Here is an 18,813-nt window from a genome sequence, read left to right on the forward strand (position 1 = left end):
CACACAGAACAGCACTGGGCAAAGGGACAGGCCTGCCAAATGTATATACAAATCTGCACAATTATACATGCTAGAACTTGCCTGCTTGAACTGTGCTAGGAGCCTCTGGAAATGCATTTCCCAGGGCTTGTCCGAACTGAGGATTTTTGCACCGGAGTAACTTTATCAAAGTGCTGCACCAGAGCAAACCCCCAACAGACGAGTCGTGCAGGTGTAAAAAGTGACTTGCACCTGTGTAGTGTACTCTGGTTTCAAGTGTGTCTACACTAGTGGCTTGCCCCGGTGCAGCTCCTCTTAGCGAGGACAAATCTCCAGTCTCCCTTTGTGGCACTGCGTGGATTGGGGGTGGGAGCAGGGAGTGAACCCCACACTTAAAAGAAATACAGGTGCCCCTCCACATACATTTTATCCTGGAAGAGTCCTGGCTGTGATAGTTTCTTGTAAGTGCTCTTGCTCCAGAAATGAGCAATCCATGTGAAATGCACAATATTAAATAGCAAGAAGCTTTACCACATTGCTGCACTGGCACCAAGTCCCCCTGCCCCATGCAGCCCTTACTTGTGCAGGGGCCATGTCTCGCTCTAACTAGCAAACGTTTCCTAATAGTTGGACCAGGAGGCTTGGATTTGCACCTCCTCAACTCCACTTCTGCCCTTACTGCTAACTCAAGTGTGCCCTGGGGCAGGTCACCCGAAAAATAAACACAGAATTAATCTACCTCTCAGAGGCACTGCGAGTCACAATTCATATTTGCAAAGTGCTTTGAGATCCTCAGATCTAGAAGGGCAACTATTATTACCAGTTACTTTACTGGATACAGTTAGAGTTACACAGTTAGTAAAAGCAGATTCTTTGGGAGGTTTTATTCTCTTTTTTATTTCTCCAGCTCTTGGGGAGAAGGAGGCATTGGGCATCCAGGCTCTTGCATTTCGCAGGAGATGATAAATCTGGTTTCTGTGGCTCCTGCTCTTAATTTCTATTACTGGCTGCTGAATCCAGAAATAAGAACAAATTTCAATCCATTATTCTAGGCACATTAACAACCAGCTAAGTGCAGAGTTTCTTAAGAGAGTTCTACTGGGGTAGGATTGGATTCAAAAGGAACTAGTAATTGGCAGCCTTTAAAGAATTTTAAAGCCCCAATATTACATTTCCAGTCCACCCCTCAAGGCTTGTTATCCACAAAATGAAGGACATCTAGCTAGAGTTCAGTTATCTGAAGTCTATTTTTCAGAATTTTGCAGTGATGGCAGAGAAAACTGACATCTGTGGTGCATGAATCTTTCATGACTGTTTAAACTGGGGTCAGACTAATATGACAGCCTATGAGAGAATGGTGACAGTGATGTTTAAATGTGGGCTTTACTGTTTGCATCAGTTATTGTTATATCTTGAGCTGTCAGTCCTGAAATGGATGTCCTTAATAAGGGCTTGTCTACACTTGGAATGCTTCCGAGGCACAGCTGTGCCACAGTAATGCTTCAGTGTAGACATACCTACACCGATGGGGTCGGGGTGGAGGGGTTGTCCCATCAGCATAGCTAATCCACCTCCCGAGAGAAGGTGGCTAGGAAGAATTCTTCTAGCAACCTAGCACTGTATCACTGGGGGTTAGGTCAGCTTAACTACACCACTTAGTGGTGTAGATATTTCACACCCCTGAGTAATGTAGTTAAACCAACTTAATTTTCTAGTGTAAACCAGGCCTTAGTAAGCTGCTTTTCTTCATGGCATCTTTTCACCTTTGTGTCTGGCTGATGTGAATTGTCCAAATTTTTAGGCAATAGAATACAAAATACCATTCATTTTAATGAACGATGGATTGTAGCCACTGCTTGGAGCTTTGCATTGTAATGTCCAGCATTCCTCTTTTAAAAAACTATATAGCTTAGATTGGCTATTGGGGCCACCCATCAGTGAGAAAAGTTTCCCTGCTGGAGTATTTTGACTCTCTCATGCTTATCAAGGAAGCTGTATAACAGTGTAATCAATGCTACAATACAGACATGCACAGTTCTTGCTCGGAATAACATATATATGCTGGTAGCTATAACTGGAGTCTTGGAGAGCTATTCCCCTCCAGTACCTCTGTGGGTCTTGCTAGGATTGGCTCTATACTCACTTTGCTCTCATGAGATCCTGATCTTTCAATGCAGACCCCTGAAGATATATCACTCGCTGAGACCACAGAGGAATCTGAAGGACCCGCCGAACTTGTATATCCATCTCAGTTGGACAAAGTATCACTACGTAGTAATCCTGAAAGAGAAAAGTTAGTGTTTGCTTGTCAGCCTGACAGTAAGATAAGTAAGCTTGGTAAGATCATTTCACTCACCGATTGAGCATACAATTCTATACAGGTTTCAGCATTACACTATTAATGGTGTGATATCAGTTTGCACCAGTGCTGGGATGTCACAAGCATTTGGAAGCACACACAGAGTTTTCCCCAATCACATTTGCACAATAGCTCTAATGTAGGAACATCTGACAATTGAATTATTAAAGGACTGAACATTTGGCTCAGAAAAGTGGGGCTCTGTGTATTTAGAGAAATTAACAAGACTTAAAAAATGAAATCTATATTGAGCCAAGGCTAACAATGACAACAGTGAAATCTTGATTGGTTCTTGAATTAAATGCAAATACAGGATGCATGTGAGCTGTTCTCAATAGTAGTGGGGTGAAAGTTACACCCATTCACTGAAAAACAGCGCTGATTAGACTTGATTATTCCATTAGGAGCTGGGTAAATCATCTGGGGTTCAACAAACAAATATTTTATTTATATAGTATAAGGCATTCAATTCGGTAAACACCTTTTAACAAAAAAATAACACATTTATATAGGCATTTTCAATGTCCTTGGATACTACAGCAACAAGCACTGCAGAAAAACCTGAACTATCCCCTGTAGAGTGTGTCCATTGTTGTGGCATAGAGGCAGGTATGTACTGCAGGCTATTGAATCTACCAGGACCACTACAATATGTATTTCTTCTGTGCTGTTTCCATATACTGATTCAGGCATTCTATACAGTGAATTGAAACCAATTACCAGACCATACTGAAGACTAATCTGGTCAAACTGATGTTTTTTACCTCATATGTGTTCCTGTCACATATCCTTTGCTTCCTCTTCCATGTGCTAAATGCCGGGTGGTGCTATCATTACCTTCAGCAATGTCTAGTGGCACCGAGAGCTCAGTAAGGACACTTATTCAACTGCTAACAATGGTCGCACTGAAATAAGACATCACTGCCGTTACCTGCAGCCGGGGATGGGCGTAGAACTCGTTCAGAAAGTCCATCAGGAGGTCAATCTTGAGGGAACTGACACAAAGGACAACATGTTTCTCTGTCTGTGCTCGGTGGCGGCTGTAATTCCCTCCTGATTTCTGACGTTCCATCCAGAGGTACACAAGCTCCTCGAACTGCAAACAAAGGCAGACAGCTCCTGGGGTGAGACAGACTGTGGGGTGGGCTGAATACATTCAAACATTCAGAACACTTTCACAGCTACAAACTCCACATCCATAGTTATAATGTCCCATGGTTAGCCACATACACCTGTGCAAGGTTAAGAGAGCTCTGAATAAAGGACAATTGAGTTTATATATGTACAATGTTGTGTGTAATATACAGGAATGTAATCTGTGTTTAATGCTAGGGTGATGGCATCATGCAAATGCCTGTAAGAGAGAGATAGAATGGAGAAGACACAGATAGGGTAGACAGACTGTTGTGTGTTAACCTGTACACCCTCTTGGAAATGGGTTGCTTCATTTCAAGAAACATTAAATGACAGACATCCTGAAATTTTCTGTAGCATACATGCCCTGTACAGTGCTAGGCATGCCTGTATTGTCACACATACGGATATTCAACACACATGTTAAAATGAACTCACGTCACAGTATGTGAACATACAGCATAGCATATACAGAGAACTTCCAATTATGTTGGTGAATATCTCTTGTGCTGGGGCAATGGTTGAGATTTCTTTTTTGCTTATGGCCCTTTGTGACAAAATTCGTCCCCACAGCTCTCTCGCATGCCATCTTAGCCATTTCTGGGAGGTACCTGCAAACGGTGACAATGTGTTTTCTAGCTATCCTGCTAGTATGTGTGTGTGCGCACACACACACACACACACACTTCTGCTTGTTCCATTTAAGGACAGATGGGAAGGAAATTCATGTTGGCTATTCAATCCCAGAAGAAAACCTTTCTAAGAGCATTTCCCTATTCCCCTCATCTGACACTAAGCAGTGACAGACAGTGAAAACTGCAGACAACAGGCTATCATTGTCACATCATGCGACTGGCTGGCAGAGAAGGAGCACTGGCTGGTTTGCTCTCAGACGTGATGCATCAAATGCCAAAGCTCAGCCGCTGGTTGACAGTGCCTCAGAGCAGAAACTAAGTTCCCTCCATACCCTGGGTTGAGAATTCCTCTGTCTCCTCTGGAAATCTCAAATCATATTCCCGGTCAACTGGTTAGTCGGTGGAAATCACCCTGCTGCTGGTCCTTCCCATGAGCCATGACATGCCAGCAACACTGCCATTTCTAATGTAGGCTGAGTGCATCTTTTTCTTCACGGCTGTGTCGCTTACCTGGAGGGGCAGCACGACGAGGGCAACACAAATCATTATCACCACCAGCAGCTGCGAGGGCCAGATCTTTGGGGTCACATCTCCATAGCCCACGGTGGAGAAGGTGACAATACAGAAGTAGAAGGACTTGAAGAGGGAGAGGTTGTCACCTGCTCTTTCTAAATGCTGGATGCCACAGGTTCTGGAAGGAGAGGGAAAAGGGAGCATGTGTCAATTAGGCTTTCACACGGCACTCCATGAATATCAGGTTCCTGATACTGCAATGTGTAATGCCCTCCACTCCTACTGGCGCCAGTGGGGGAAGAGGGCCCTCTGGTGCTTGCAGGAGAATGCCCTAGAAGAAGCCTTGAACCTACCAGGCTCACGGGCAGAATTAATCCCTGGTGTATCACCAGTATTGTCAGTGGGATAAATCTGGCCAGCTTGACAGCACTTCTAGTTTAGAGGTTCAATTTGGCTCAGATAACCCTCCCCATCAATTAACATGCTCATCAGAACTTGACCCCAAACCCTTGACATCAGGTACCACACTCCAGTAGTGCAACGCCACTTATGTAGGCAGCATGGAGTCCGAGGCCCTATGTTTCCGACAAAGTGTTGCAGAAAGGAAAACAGGAAGCTCATTCCATCCTTGATATGACATTAAGGGCTCTCAGTCTCATGACTGACTTCAAGTGAGGTTCTTCAGCAAGCACGATGCTGCTAATACATTTCACTCCGCACCCCACCACTTTTCTTTTTGGAAACATAAACCCTCTGGAACCAAGTAGCTTATCTCCTCAGTAGTCAGTCAGCATCACTTGAGAGGCATGCAGGTTAAAAGTCATCTTGGTGAACAGAAGTAATGTAGAAGTAGCCTTGGAATTGAATTCCAGTGCTATCCAACAGGCCAGGAAATACATATAGAGTCACAGAGGGCATTAGCTGCTAAAGGCAAAGTGTACTGTGGCTTGTTTTTATGTAAAAAGACCTGTCAGGATGTTTAGACCTATCATACTCATCAGCTTTACTTTGTGTCCACTTACAGCTTAACTGGTATGTTACATTCACAGTCCAGATCAGTGGAGATGTAAGAAAATGCCAAAAGTCTAATTAGACACTAAATACCTAACAATGGAAAGAAGTCCATGTTGTTCTAAGTGCACGGGGTAAAGGGTTCTGTTAATTAGCAGATGCCTCCATGGCCCATTAGACAAATGGCAATCGAGCAACCATGGTAACCTCCTCCAGTTGAATAGCATATTTAGGAAATGCAATGGCCTTAATGTACAAGCCATCACAGCTGAATTAGTGTCCAACAAATATCTCCCCTTCGAAAATCACCAGCATCTCCCTGGACATGACAGCACTTACTGACCTGCTCTGAGCCATGTACACTTACATAAGCCAGCCATGATCCTGGCATTCTCCAATTAACAAGTTTCAGTTAAAATCGTGTACTTAGAGACAATCATTGGCTCCTAAAATAGGAATTGATCTGCCTGAAGCTAAATGATCAGGAAGACAAAGCAAAGTAAGGAGACTCCCTGAGTCAATGGAGCATGTCTGATTCTTTTATCAGCCATCAGCACTTCTGAAAATCAGGCTCTAAAAAAATTTAAAAAACAACAACCCAAAATGCTGCAAAAAAGTGTTCTGAACATTTAGGGTCACTTCCAGCGGTGTAAACTGGTATAGCTCCATCAAAGTAAAATGCTGATTTATACCAGATCTGGGCCTTAATCCCATAAAACGTAATACTGACTCCACTGATACCAATGATAAAGTGCCTCTCGAGCTCAATGGACCCAGGATTTGGCCCTGTATAATTTGTGATGGATGGAGATAAAGAGGCTTGGGAGCTCAGTTTGGTTTGGGTAAACAGCCCTAAACTATGATGCTTTGATCAATATATATATTTATATAGTCCTCTCCAGGACTCTACAGAATCCAACTGGAATCAGACTGGAAAATTCCTGCTGCAGCCATGGGCAGAATCTCCTGCAAGTTTCCAAATCACAGTATGGGGTTTTGGTGCACTCCTCCAATGAAAGCCAATGGGAGCCAGGCAGTTAATCAATCCCAGCACCCACTCAGGGGCATAAGAATTCACCCCTACCCCAAACACTCTATTCTCCGTTGTTCAGATCAACAGGAAATAGCACAGACAAAGTGCACATGGTAACTTATCAAGTCGGTTTAGCTGACTTTTCCATTAGACCTTTGAGAGGAAGACAGCTTCTGCTATGGAGGTCCTTCAGCCGTGCTCCCCCTCCAGGGGTCTCTTTGCCCCCAAGCCCAAGAGCACCAAGTAGGAGGGACTGTAACCAAAAGGGGGTGAAAACACCATTGAATCAATGCTGCTTTTAGTAAAGAAGCTTCTGTCTCTCCCCCTGCCCCCCACCTCCAATAACAGAAGCAACAGCCAATTAGCAAATACATGACAGATTATCTGCACACTGACATCTTTGCTCTCCAGAGGTGAACAATATTTCCTCCCACTGCTTAAAGAGGAAACAAATATTTTTGCATGAAGATGAAGAGAAAGGAAAGGAGTCAGAAAAAAAGGAAAAAAATCAATAGATCAACCCTTCTGCCTTTGTGTCTGACTGTTAGCAGTGCGGCCACATGATGATTCTAACCACCTAGAAGAGCACTTGGCCTCAGATCATATCCACAGGGAACAGCAGTGTAATTGGTCTATCGTGTATCTTGCCACATGTCATCATCCGAGGGGCCATACTTCAAAGAGTGATTGAAAAACACTCTCTACTGGGCTGACTTGGTTGTGTTACAACAAAAACAAAAAAAACCCCATAACACATCATGCATCCAACAGAGGGTTTTTATTTTCTTAAGTCACATTTACCCCATGCTCTAGAGAAGCAGAAAGCAAAGGACCTTGAAGGGCTGGTGTTCTGTCTACGTAGATGGAGGAGGTGTGCCAGTTTTGGCTTGCAGCACGGCCCCATCTCTCACCTTGCCAAGGTCAAATCTGGGATAAATCCAGAGGAGGAGCCACAGAAAAGTAATAGTGCTTGAAACGGATATAGGAGTAAGTGTCTAATGTGTAGATGCAATTCTGTTAACTATACATGCAAATTAGGCATGCAGATATTTTAATCACATGATTTTGAAAATCTGGCCCTGACCTTTGTGGCCAACCAATAACATAGTTAGATATGGTGCTCTCATGCCTAGTGACCCCAGTGCAATAGTGTTGTGGTTCTGCTAAAAATGTTAATGGAGCAGAAAAAAATTCTACTAGCCCAAGTTATTTGTGAACTTCAAAAGGTCTGGAGCTCAGTTTACGTTCAGATGAGCAACAAAAGTCTGGAGGCTTCTATGAGTTTCTGGGCTGGATATTTTGAAAGAACATGAAAGAAACTGATGAAATTCAAGCCAAAAACACTGCAAGAGGCAGCTCTTTAAAGCCCATAATAAACTTATGGTTCTCAGCTGCTCATTTGAGCTAATTCCTTAGCAATTTTGCTCTCTCCTGTGACTTGGTTCCCTCCCCTTCCAGAACCACAGCAGCATGCCGCAAACAAAAGCTGTTTTACTGAAGTAATCTGAATGTGTGGCCCTAGAATAGTGAGGATTGGAGCAGAGGGTCAAAAGCCTTTATGGGACTTCACTATCCTGAGCAGCTCCTCTGACCTATGACATGACTGAGTCTGTTTGTCTCATTGCACATTGGGCTGGATCTTCACGTCAAATGGGTGTGAAACTTACAGCCTGCTAAGCAGCCTCCCTACACAACTTTCTGCTCCAGAAAGCTAGGCAACCTGCAGCCAGAAGAGCCTCTAACATGATTTTTCCTGCCACAACAACAGGATAAAAGTAAGTGACACCCACAGAATAAAGTTCTGCCTATCACATTTCGGACCACCACAGTCCACCACTCTCTGTTAGGGCCCGATCTTGCAAAGTTATGCAGGCATGCACATGACTCCTCACAGAGTAAAATGCTGAGCCCATATGTAAGCCTTTGCAGGATCAGGGCCTTAGCCTTTCCCTCGATCTATTTAATCACTGCCTTATGTCACATTATTTATTTCATGAATGAATGTGGCACGCAGCCAGGTCAAGGGTTTAGAAAAACCAAACAAAACTCCTTACCCTGTGAAAACAAGACACAGCAGGGTACAAATCAGAATCAGCACCTGATTGAACATGGCGGATTGCGTCCTCTGTATTGCTCGGTGCAGGTCATTCTGAAAAAAGGAGAAGTCACACTTGGTGGATGACAAGGATAAATACTTGGGTGCAAACCTGTCCCTCCGTTATACCCTTGCAACCTTGCTGACTTCCAAAAGTTTGTGAAGGAAGCAAGTCAGGCCAGAATCTGTCCCTTTTAAAAAGTATCACATGCATTTCTGTAAGGAATAAGTATTGGCCTATTCTGTCCCCGAATCTAAAACACTGCAGAGTGCAGCTCTGAAAATGGCATCGTGAGGCATCACTTCTGAATGCAGCCAAGTTGGGGGGGGGCAAGTCACGGAGAAGGGCATTAGTGCAAGGGATGGTGTGGAAGAGACCAATGATGAAGAAGATCTAGGGACAGAGACTGGAGCGATCCTGTGCATGGGAGGTGAGGAGGAGGCAGTTAAGGCCTTGAGGTAGCAAGCCTGGGTGATGAGGAGAATGTAGAGATGGCAGATGGAGGGAAATGGGAAGATAAATGGGAAAAGCCGTTTCTGTCGTGTTGTCACATTGCAAGCTCTTCGGGGCAGGGACTGTCTACGGGTCTGTGTTTGTACAATGCCTGACACAGTGGGGCTGCATTCTTGGTTGGCCCTTATACACAGCCATAATAAACATGAAATAAACCAATAACTAACTAACTAACTAAATAAAATAATAATAATAAATAATGCACAGAGAATTGTGCCACATGGCTAAGATCCAGTTTCAAAGTACCCATTAACATGCAATTTAGAAGCATTCTGTGAACAAAGTCTTAAGAATTCATCTATAGTCCCCATGGGCAGAGCTTTCAGAAGGACCCAGATCTCCAGTAGAACTCAAATCCCATTTAGGCACCTCAGTAAGTGGCCAGATTTTCAGAAAAGCTTCTAAATCTGGTACTAAGGGTCACAATGGGAGCTGGTGGGTGCCAGGGTCTTTTAAGCATTTGGCCCTAGTTGTGGGTCCCATGCACTTGAAAATCTGGCCCTAAGTATAATTTTGAGTCACCCTCTTGGCAGCATAATCCACAGGACAATAGGTCCTAGAGCACATCAGAGCCTGCTACCTCTTGATTTAAGGTGGCAAGTGGAGAGCATCGAGACACTCTCCAAAGATGGGGCATGGTGAAGGACGTCTGAAATTTACAGTTTCTCTCTCAATATTAGTTTAAAACAAGCATGCAGAAAACAACAGTAAGGAGACTGCCAGGCTTCTCTTCTGGTTATACTGGAAGGGAGCGGGTGATCTTTGGCTACTCACTATCATGTTTTCCAGGGCGTACTTGGCCAGCCAGCAGTTCAGAAAAACTGGAATAAACAAATTCCGTAAAGGGGACCAGAATATCTAGAAAACAATAGTTATTTGCGGGTTTACTTGAAAAACACTCAATGCTCAAAAAATCAATGCTCCTTTATTAAATAAGTCATTAACAGTTAGTCAATTGTTAGCCCTACTCCTAAGCATCTAAATTCCAAAGTTTTGGCAGAGGAATATATGAGGATAATTGGCCTCAAAAGATTACAGATTACTTTGCTTGTTGCAAAGCTAGGGTCAGATCATCAACTGGCCAGAAGCTGGGAATGGGTGATGGGGGATGATCACTTGATGATTACCTGTTCTGTTCATTTTCTCTGAAGCACCTGGCATTGGCCACTGTCGGAAGACAGGACACTGGGCTAGATGGAACATTGGTCTGACCCAGTATGGCCATTTTTATGTTGGTGCAAGTTGGCATAACACTACTGATTTCAATGGAACTACATTGATTTACATCAGTTCAAGTTCCAGACCTTAGAATAGAGCTTTCGTGATCTGGCCCAAGTCTCTGTAGCTGTGACTCTACTAGCCAACTGCATGGCTATAATTGAGCAGCATTGCAAACTAGGTTAGATGCAAACACCTGAGACTGGTCTATGCTACATCTTCCAAAGTTGCTGACACTGGTGGAGCTGAATTATGGCTACCAAGTTTGGCCATGATCCTGCAGTGAGCTCTGCGCTGGTGCAGGGGTCTTGATTACATCTGCCAGTATCTGAGTAGGTCACAAACACTGCGGTCTCAGGGCTGATGGCAGGCAGACCGTCTTCCATACAATCCTAGAGTTATGCAAAATGTTCACAACCAACCATGGAACCAGGAGAAATGCAGCCAGTCCTGGGTTCTGACATGGAAATGAAACCAGCTGAATTTCATGAAAAGCATTTTGAACCCATCAAGAAACTGGAAAATGTAAACAAAAATGAACATTCTCCACAGAAAGTCATTTGTTACTGAAAAAGAGATTTGGGGGAGAGGACTTGACCCACTCTTAACATTTCCTGTCATTGAATAGATGCCCATTAATCATGGTTTCATAATGAAAACATTGTAGCATAGCATTTATTGAAATGTGATTGGTTTAAAAATATCAGGAGCAAACACTTACTGTGATTATAAAGGGCACCGTGTTGATCATTTCAAGGATGAATGAAATACGAAAAATCTGCTCCCAGATGTTTCCCTGCAGAATGAAAAAAATTAATCGTTTAATTAAATAATCCCAGAAGAATACTGAAAAGGACAATTTAAAAGGTTCCGATTTGGGTCATTTCCAGCTATTACGATGTTGTAGCAGCCAGGAGAATGCTGGGCATTTCACAGACGGCAGAAGCAGCCCTGGTCCTTTTCCCAAAGAACTTATGATCTACATTTTAGATAAGACATGAGGAGCGAGCAGGAAGGGGACGAGATGTGGGAGGTCTATGGATTATTTCTGAGTGAAGCTTAGTTTATGACACAGTCAGCAAAGACCATTAGGCTATCACCTCCTTGAAGCAGGACCATGTCGTATTCTGCCAGAACACTGTCAGCACTCACACAACAACAACAATGCAACGGACACTATAAAGAAGAGCAGGAGAACAGAGTGCCAGTGCACTAGCCTTTCACCTTGAATGGAGCAGGTTCTAACCCCGTTTAGAGGCCTCTGGATTTCCAGGGAACCATTCTGCTTTCAGGAGCAATTCTCCCAGCTCTGTCTTTTTCAAGGTAACTAGAGCTTTTTAAAAGCCTCCCTAGGGTTGTCCTCCCTCTGTTCCCTTCTGGGGTGGGCTGAGCATTGGAAAAGAATGGGAGACGTCTTTTTACAACAGAGCCCTGTTCTGACAAACCATTGTATCCTGCTCACTACCAAGCATTGAATTCTAACTTGGGAGGCCCCTGATTGTGGACAGACAAGCTTTCCCAGGACTCCTCGGTGTTCTATTTTAGAGACACTCCAGATTCGATTTGAGAAGGAGTAAAATGAGAGCACTTCTATGGTTCTTCCTGGCTGGCCATAGGCAATTTTATACTGATATCTCTTTGGATTCCCCCTGTTCCAAAATATTCTGTGCTCTGTGCGTCTTTCCTTCATTCAGGTGGGTGCATCAGCAAGAGTCAATGGAGGGCTTAGGCAGGACATGAAATCAAATGTGAGCAAGGGAAAAAACTCCCTTTCTGCCCAGCTACTGCAATATATTTACTTGAACTTGTGATGCCTCAGAGAAAGGTATAGAAGAAAAGACAAATAACCTCTATATTGGCTGAAAAATTCTTACAACAGAGACGAGAAGAGAATTTCTAGGCCTAATTCCCTCTTGCCTCATTTACATTAGCACAAAGTGGTTGCAAATGCCATCAAAAATCAATGTCTTGCATCCGCTTTGTACTGGTGAAAGTGATGCACAAAGGGTCAGCAATGGAGAATCAGGCCGCTCCTGTCTCCCTCTCTCTGCAGCCAGTTTGCAGAGCCTTCCCACCAGACACAAGACTGTAGAACCATCTGATTAAAGCGACAGGATTTTAGGGATCAGCTCATCTGCCTACAAGCTTGAGGATGAGAGAGGGCATCCAGTGTTCTGCAAACCTTATTAAAAACCCAGATGGGGTTCCCTCTAAAGAACACATGGCTAAAAAGGCCAGTGCTGATGTACCCATCTACACACAGCATGACTAAGCTGCCCAGAAAAATATCACAGGCTAGAAAGAACAAAAGAAAAATGCTCCAGAGGACTCTGAGATGACTTTTATTGAGGCCTTCTTTCTCGGAGGGTAAAAGGAGCCAGAGTGACAGTCCGGTAGGTAGAAGTCCTCTTCTCCTACACAGAACAGATGAAACAGGGAATGGTCCCCACCATGCTGCCCCCAACCCTCAGCTGGTAGGAGAACCGCGATGGGTAAGAGGGTATTTCTATTTCAGTGGCTTCTAAGCTGAGGCTGCCACAAAAAGTGGCAGTTATGAGACAGCATGAAACCAAATGACTCTGCCACTGCACAGACCGGAAGGGTAGCACACAAGGTGACTGGGGGAGAAAGGGAGAATGAAGTTCAATCAACAAAACGAAAAGAAAATCCATGTTGTTTGAAAAGTGCCCCATTTGTGCTAGTTTGGAGACACCTTTGTAGGAAAGCTCAGTAAATGATACAAAACATAATCCTTCTGCCTGGGCTGTAATGAGAATAGCGGTGAACAGCTATGCCAATGTGCAGAAAACTGGCCCAAGGGGATTTCAGGCACCTGACAGAAGGGAGATAAAATGGCTGTTATGAATCTAATAGCTCTGTGGCAAAAGCGGAATTTACAGACATTGGCGTGCTCAGCCTCTCTTCTGAAGGCAAGGAAGATTTAACATCGCAGCTGAGCTCCTGTCACAGGCTGGCTGGCCCTTTACGGGGAGCTGGGCTCAGTCTCGCCTTTGAGGGCTAAGCTACCCACCTGCAGCTGACCCTGACTGGCTGGGATCAGGTGGCTGTTTGGTTATCACACCTAGCTGGGAAGGAGCCAGGTGATTTCCATACAGGTCTGGGAGAGCTCAGCTATCGAGACAGCTGCAGGAGGCAGGTTGCCTCCAGGATCTAGCTCTGAAGGGAGAGGGTGTCAGTAGAGAAGGAGGCTCCTGAAAAGGCAGGTGGCACGGAGGCAGACTGGGAATAAGGATCCAGAGTGGGGGGGAAGGACTTGTGGGGGGAGTCCTGAGGTCAGTGGCTTGGGTAGGGGCTGGGTCCAAAGGGACAGAGCTCTGTGAGACAGCAGAGTGAAAGGTCACCCAGGAGAGTGGAAGGCCCTTTCATTTCCTTTGCTGAGTTCCTTTCCAGGACTGAGTGGGACAGCTGCCAGACAAAGCCTCCCTAAGGGAAGGTAGACCGGACACCAGGGCATGCTGTGGGGGCTGATGCTGCCACAGTCCCTTTTACAAAGGTCCGTCCATTGGGAACCACTTCTTCCCAGATCTTCCACCCATTTCGGATCATGTTGATGGCTGCGGCTAGACTCCCCAGAAGCTGGGCATGGAAGACAGGGGACGATCACCCCATGAGTGCCCTGTTCTGTACACTCCCCCTGAAACTCTGTGATGGGCCACTGTTGGAGACAGGATCCTGGACAAGATGGGCCATGGACTGTCCCCACATGGCAGCTCTTATGTTCTCATGTACTCCAACAAGCATTCACGCCGCTCAGTCCTACAAGGGGCAGCACACTCTGGCCTGAAGAAAGCATGGGATTGAAGTCAGTGAGACTCATTGTGAGCTTAAAGTCAGTCACTTGCTTCCAGGCTTTGCTGGTGAAGTCCACAACACTCAGCACCATACAGGATCAATCCCTGTGACAGGACTCAGCAAGAGAGCTGCTTGGAGGTGTCAGGGGCCAAATGCTGGTAAGCATCTTTTATTTGCTGTATGAAACAAATTGACTTTCCTTCTCTTGCAGGAATATTTCCCTTGTGTGCCTACCGAAGAGTGTTTGTTTCAGTTCAGCGAGCTCAGTGATGAGCGAGAGCTAGGAGACTTTCATGCGCATTAGAGATGAGATTCAAGCTGCAGAATTCAGATCCAGGTTTTTAATATTCTGATATTCAGTGGGTGCTTGGATCTGAGATTTGTTAGACCTATTAAAAAAAAAAAAAAGCCAGGTGATTTCCATACAGGTCTGGGAGAGCTCAGCTAGCGAGACCTGTCCAGGGATGAATTTCAAATGCCCACAGTAAAGCTGTGTAGGGAGTGATCTGAGAAGAGCAGCTGCTGCAGAGTGAGAGGGAATGAGAAAGGAAAGACTGCCATTGATTTCAAGGAGTGTTTGATTGGGCCTTAAAATTTAAATCCATTACTTGGAGGGCTCTTACCTTGTAGCTGAGATAGATGAGAAGCATGGTCTCTAGGAAGCTGATTAAAGCTACGCTAACCTGAAAAAAAATATAAAAGAATATAAATGCCTTGGTTTGATCTGAAGCATCATCGAAGAGGTCTGAGGCTATCCAGCCACTTAAATGGTCTCGGCAACTGAAATTCCCACCTGGTTTACAAAACAACAAATATGAAAGTTGCCAACCACGGAGGCTGTGAGGACTTTACTGAACCCCAGGAAAATACGGGAGTGGCACAGATTGGGGATCACAATGGGAAATCCTCCATTTCCACTTCACACTTCTTTTGTCAAACTTCAGAGGTGTCAGCCTGCTCTAGATAGTGCTTGTATCAGTGCAACTATGCCGGTTGGGGGGAGGGGGTGATTATTTTGATTTAACAAATAATAATTATGCTGATACGGTCCCTAGTGTGGAGGCAATTATATTGATATAGCTTATTCCCTTTATACCCATAGAACTGTCGATACTTGAGAGATCTATCTGTATCTATCTGTATCTCTTCCAATAGAAGCTATCGGAAGCCTGTATCCCAAGAAAGGGGAAAAAATTCATAGGAAGGAGTTGTAGACCAAAGCTGGATGAGCAAGCATCTTAGAGAGGTGATTAAGAAGAAGCAGAAAGCATACAGGGAGTGGAAGATGGGAGGGATCAGCAAGGAAAGCTACCTAATTGAGGTCAGAACATGTAGGGATAAAGTGAGACGGGCTAAAAGTCGAGTAGAGTTGGACCTTGCAAAGGGAATTAAAACCAATAGTAAAAGGTTCTATAGCCATATAAATAAGAAGAAAACTAAGAAAGAAGAAGTGGGGCCGCTTAACACTGAGGATGGAGTGGAGGTTAAAGATAATCTAGGCATGGCCCAATATCTAAACAAATACTTTGCCTCAGTCTTTAATAAGGCTAAAGAGGATCTTAGGGATAATGGTAGCATGACAAATGGGAATGAGGATATAGAGGTAGATATTACCATATCTGAGGTAGAAACGAAACTGAAACAGCTTAATGGGACTAAATCGGGGGGCCCAGATAATCTCCATCCAAGAATATTAAAGGAATTGGCACCTGAAATTGCAAGCCCATTAGCAAGAATTTTTAATGACTCTGTAAACTCAGGAGTAGTACCGAATGATTGGAGAATTGCTAATATAGTTCCTATTTTTAAGAAAGGGAAAAAAAGTGATCAGGGTAACTACAGGCCAGTTAGTTTGACATCTGTAGCATGCAAGGTCCTGGAAAAAATTTTGAAGGAGAAATTAGTTAAGGACATTGAAGTCAATGGTAAATGGGACAAAATACAACATGGTTTTACAAAAGGTAGATCGTGCCAAACCAACCTAATCTCCTTTTTTGAAAAGGTAACAGATTTTTTAGATAAAGGAAATGCAGTGGATCTAATTTACCTAGATTTCAATAAGACATTTGATACCGTGCCACATGGGGAATTATTAGTTAAATTGGAGAAGATGGGGATCAATATGAACATCAAAAGGTGGATAAGGAATTGGTTAAAGGGGAGACTGCAACGGGTCCTACTGAAAGGCGAACTGTCAGGTTGGAGGGAGGTTACCAGTGGAGTTCCTCAGGGATCGGTTTTGGGACCAGTCTTGTTTAATCTTTTTATTACTGACCTTGGCACAAAAAGTGGGAGTGTGCTAATAAAGTTTGCAGATGATACAAAGCTGGGAGGTATTGCCAATTCGGAGAAGGATCGGGATATTATACAGGAGGATCTGGATGACCTTGTAAACTGGAGTAATAGTAATCGGATGAAATTTAATAGTGAGAAGTGTAAGGTTATGCATTTAGGGATTAATAACAAGAATTTTAGTTATAAATTGGGGACGCATCAATTAGAAGTAACGGAAGAGGAGAAGGACCTTGGAGTATTGGTTGATCATAGGATGACTATGAGCTGCCAATGTGATATGGCTGTGAAAAAAGCTAATGCGGTTTTGGGATGCATCAGGAGAGGCATTTCCAGTAGGGATAAGGAGGTTTTAGTACCATTATACAAGGCACTGGTGAGACCTCACCTAGAATAGTGTGTGCAGTTCTGGTCTCCCATGTTTAAAAAGGATGAATTCAAACTGGAGCAGGTACAGAGAAGGGCTACTAGGATGATCCGAGGAATGGAAAACTTGTCTTATGAAAGGAGACTTAAGGAGCTTGGCTTGTTTAGCCTAACTAAAAGAAGGTTGAGGGGAGATATGATTGCTCTCTATAAATATATCAGAGGGATAAATACAGGAGAGGGAGAGGAATTATTTCAGCTCAGCACCAATGTGGACACAAGAACAAATGGGTATAAACTGGCCACCAGGAAGTTTAGACTTGAAATCAGACGAAGGTTTTTAACCATCAGAGGAGTGAAGTTTTGGAATAGCCTTCCAAGGGAAGCAGTGGGGGCAAAAGATCTATCTGGTTTTAAGATTCTACTTGATAAGTTTATGGAGGAGATGGTTTGATAGGATAATGGGATTTTGGTAAGTAACTGATCTTTAAATATTCAGGGTAAATAGGCCAAATCCCCTGAGATGGGATATTAGATGGATGGGATCTGAGTTACCCAGGAAAGAATTTTCTGTAGTATGTGGCTGGTGAATCTTGCCCATATGCTCAGGGTTTAGCTGATTGCCATATTTGGGGTCGGGAAGGAATTTTCCTCCAGGGCAGATTGGAGAGGCCCTGGAGGTTTTTCGCTTCCTCTGTAGCATGGGGCATGGTTGACTTGAGGGAGGCTTCTCTGCTCCTTGAAGTCTTTAAACCATGATTTAAGGACTTCAATAGCTCAGACATGGGTGAGGTTTTTCATAGGAGTGGGTGGGTGAGATTCTGTGGCCTGCACTGTGCAGGAGGTCAGACTAGATGATCAGAATGGTCCCTTCTGACCTTAGTATCTGTGAATCTATGAAACTGCATCCACACAAGGACCTGTGCTGTTTTAATCGTACGGGTATAGATAAAGCAGTGCCACTTCGGGGTTAGACAAATCCGTGGTGTGAAATCCTGGCCCCACTGATGACAAGAGGAGTTTTACTATTGAGATTAATGGAGATGGGAGTTTACCTTTTTTTAAAAATTCATCACAGGGAAATTTTTCACCAATAAAATAACTCAGAGTAAAAATAGCCAAACATGTTGGACCCATGAAGCCGTCCCTTCCCCCAGCCGAGAACATCTAAAGATCAGAGATAAAAAGACTGGGGCAGTATGGGGGAGAGGGAGGAGGGGATGAACCTTCCCAGAGGTCCTTGATCCCCTGAACCTTATTTGGCTCACTGTAGACCCACATTATCCCAGGCTTTATTGAGCCAGGAGAGTAGAGCTGTGCAAAACTCACTGTTTTATCGTCACAAACATTTGCGTAAACAGACTCTTATCTTTTCCATTGGCATTTGTAAGTTTCACCTAGGGTCATCTAGTTGCTCACAGCAGAAAAACACAATCTATTTCCACTCACCAGGAAAATCAGTGTCCTCTGTTTATCAGTCTTCAAGGATTTGTTCCAGGAAGAAAGATGCACAGAGAAACATGGATGACATAAAACAAACCTTGCACAAAATAAATACTGTATGCCTTTTGTGTGATGGATTTTGTGTGACAGTGCCTTAGAGGTTCAGACACTTACCTGTATTGCCCATAATGGCATTTTTCTGTCCACCCATAAGATTGGAGCCCTATAAAGAAAAAGTGGCCCTAAATTGGAATATGTTTTAAACAAGCCATTCAATGTTTTACACAACAGGTGTGATGTCAACCTTTACTGATCTATATTTTTATCAAATTCATTATTATTATTCAAAAATGCAAAGTCTGCATCCAGATCTGAATTTCCTCAGAATCATGGGGCTTTAAGCCTAGA

The 18,813-nt window shown here is 43.9% G+C and overlaps 1 protein-coding gene across 9 annotated transcripts in view; it reads right to left on the reverse strand.

Moving 5' to 3' along the window:
- The window catches only part of KCNT1 (potassium sodium-activated channel subfamily T member 1), a 202,345-nt gene that overhangs the window by 51,802 nt on the left and 131,730 nt on the right, over nt 1–18,813 (reverse strand). For all 9 annotated transcript variants that reach the window (XM_043498810.1, XM_038374838.2, XM_043498812.1 and 6 more), the window contains 8 exons: nt 18,580–18,628; nt 14,928–14,987; nt 11,213–11,287; nt 10,048–10,131; nt 8,719–8,813; nt 4,618–4,798; nt 3,270–3,434; nt 2,123–2,259 (listed from right to left, as the gene is read on the reverse strand). In XM_043498810.1, the coding sequence (XP_043354745.1) occupies nt 2,123–2,259; nt 3,270–3,434; nt 4,618–4,798; nt 8,719–8,813; nt 10,048–10,131; nt 11,213–11,287; nt 14,928–14,987; nt 18,580–18,628 (846 nt within the window). The remainder of the gene's footprint in view (nt 1–2,122; nt 2,260–3,269; nt 3,435–4,617; nt 4,799–8,718; nt 8,814–10,047; nt 10,132–11,212; nt 11,288–14,927; nt 14,988–18,579; nt 18,629–18,813) is intronic.

This window comes from Dermochelys coriacea, chromosome 16, assembly GCF_009764565.3.
Source record: "Dermochelys coriacea isolate rDerCor1 chromosome 16, rDerCor1.pri.v4, whole genome shotgun sequence".
In the NCBI taxonomy this organism is placed as follows: Eukaryota; Metazoa; Chordata; order Testudines; family Dermochelyidae; genus Dermochelys; species Dermochelys coriacea.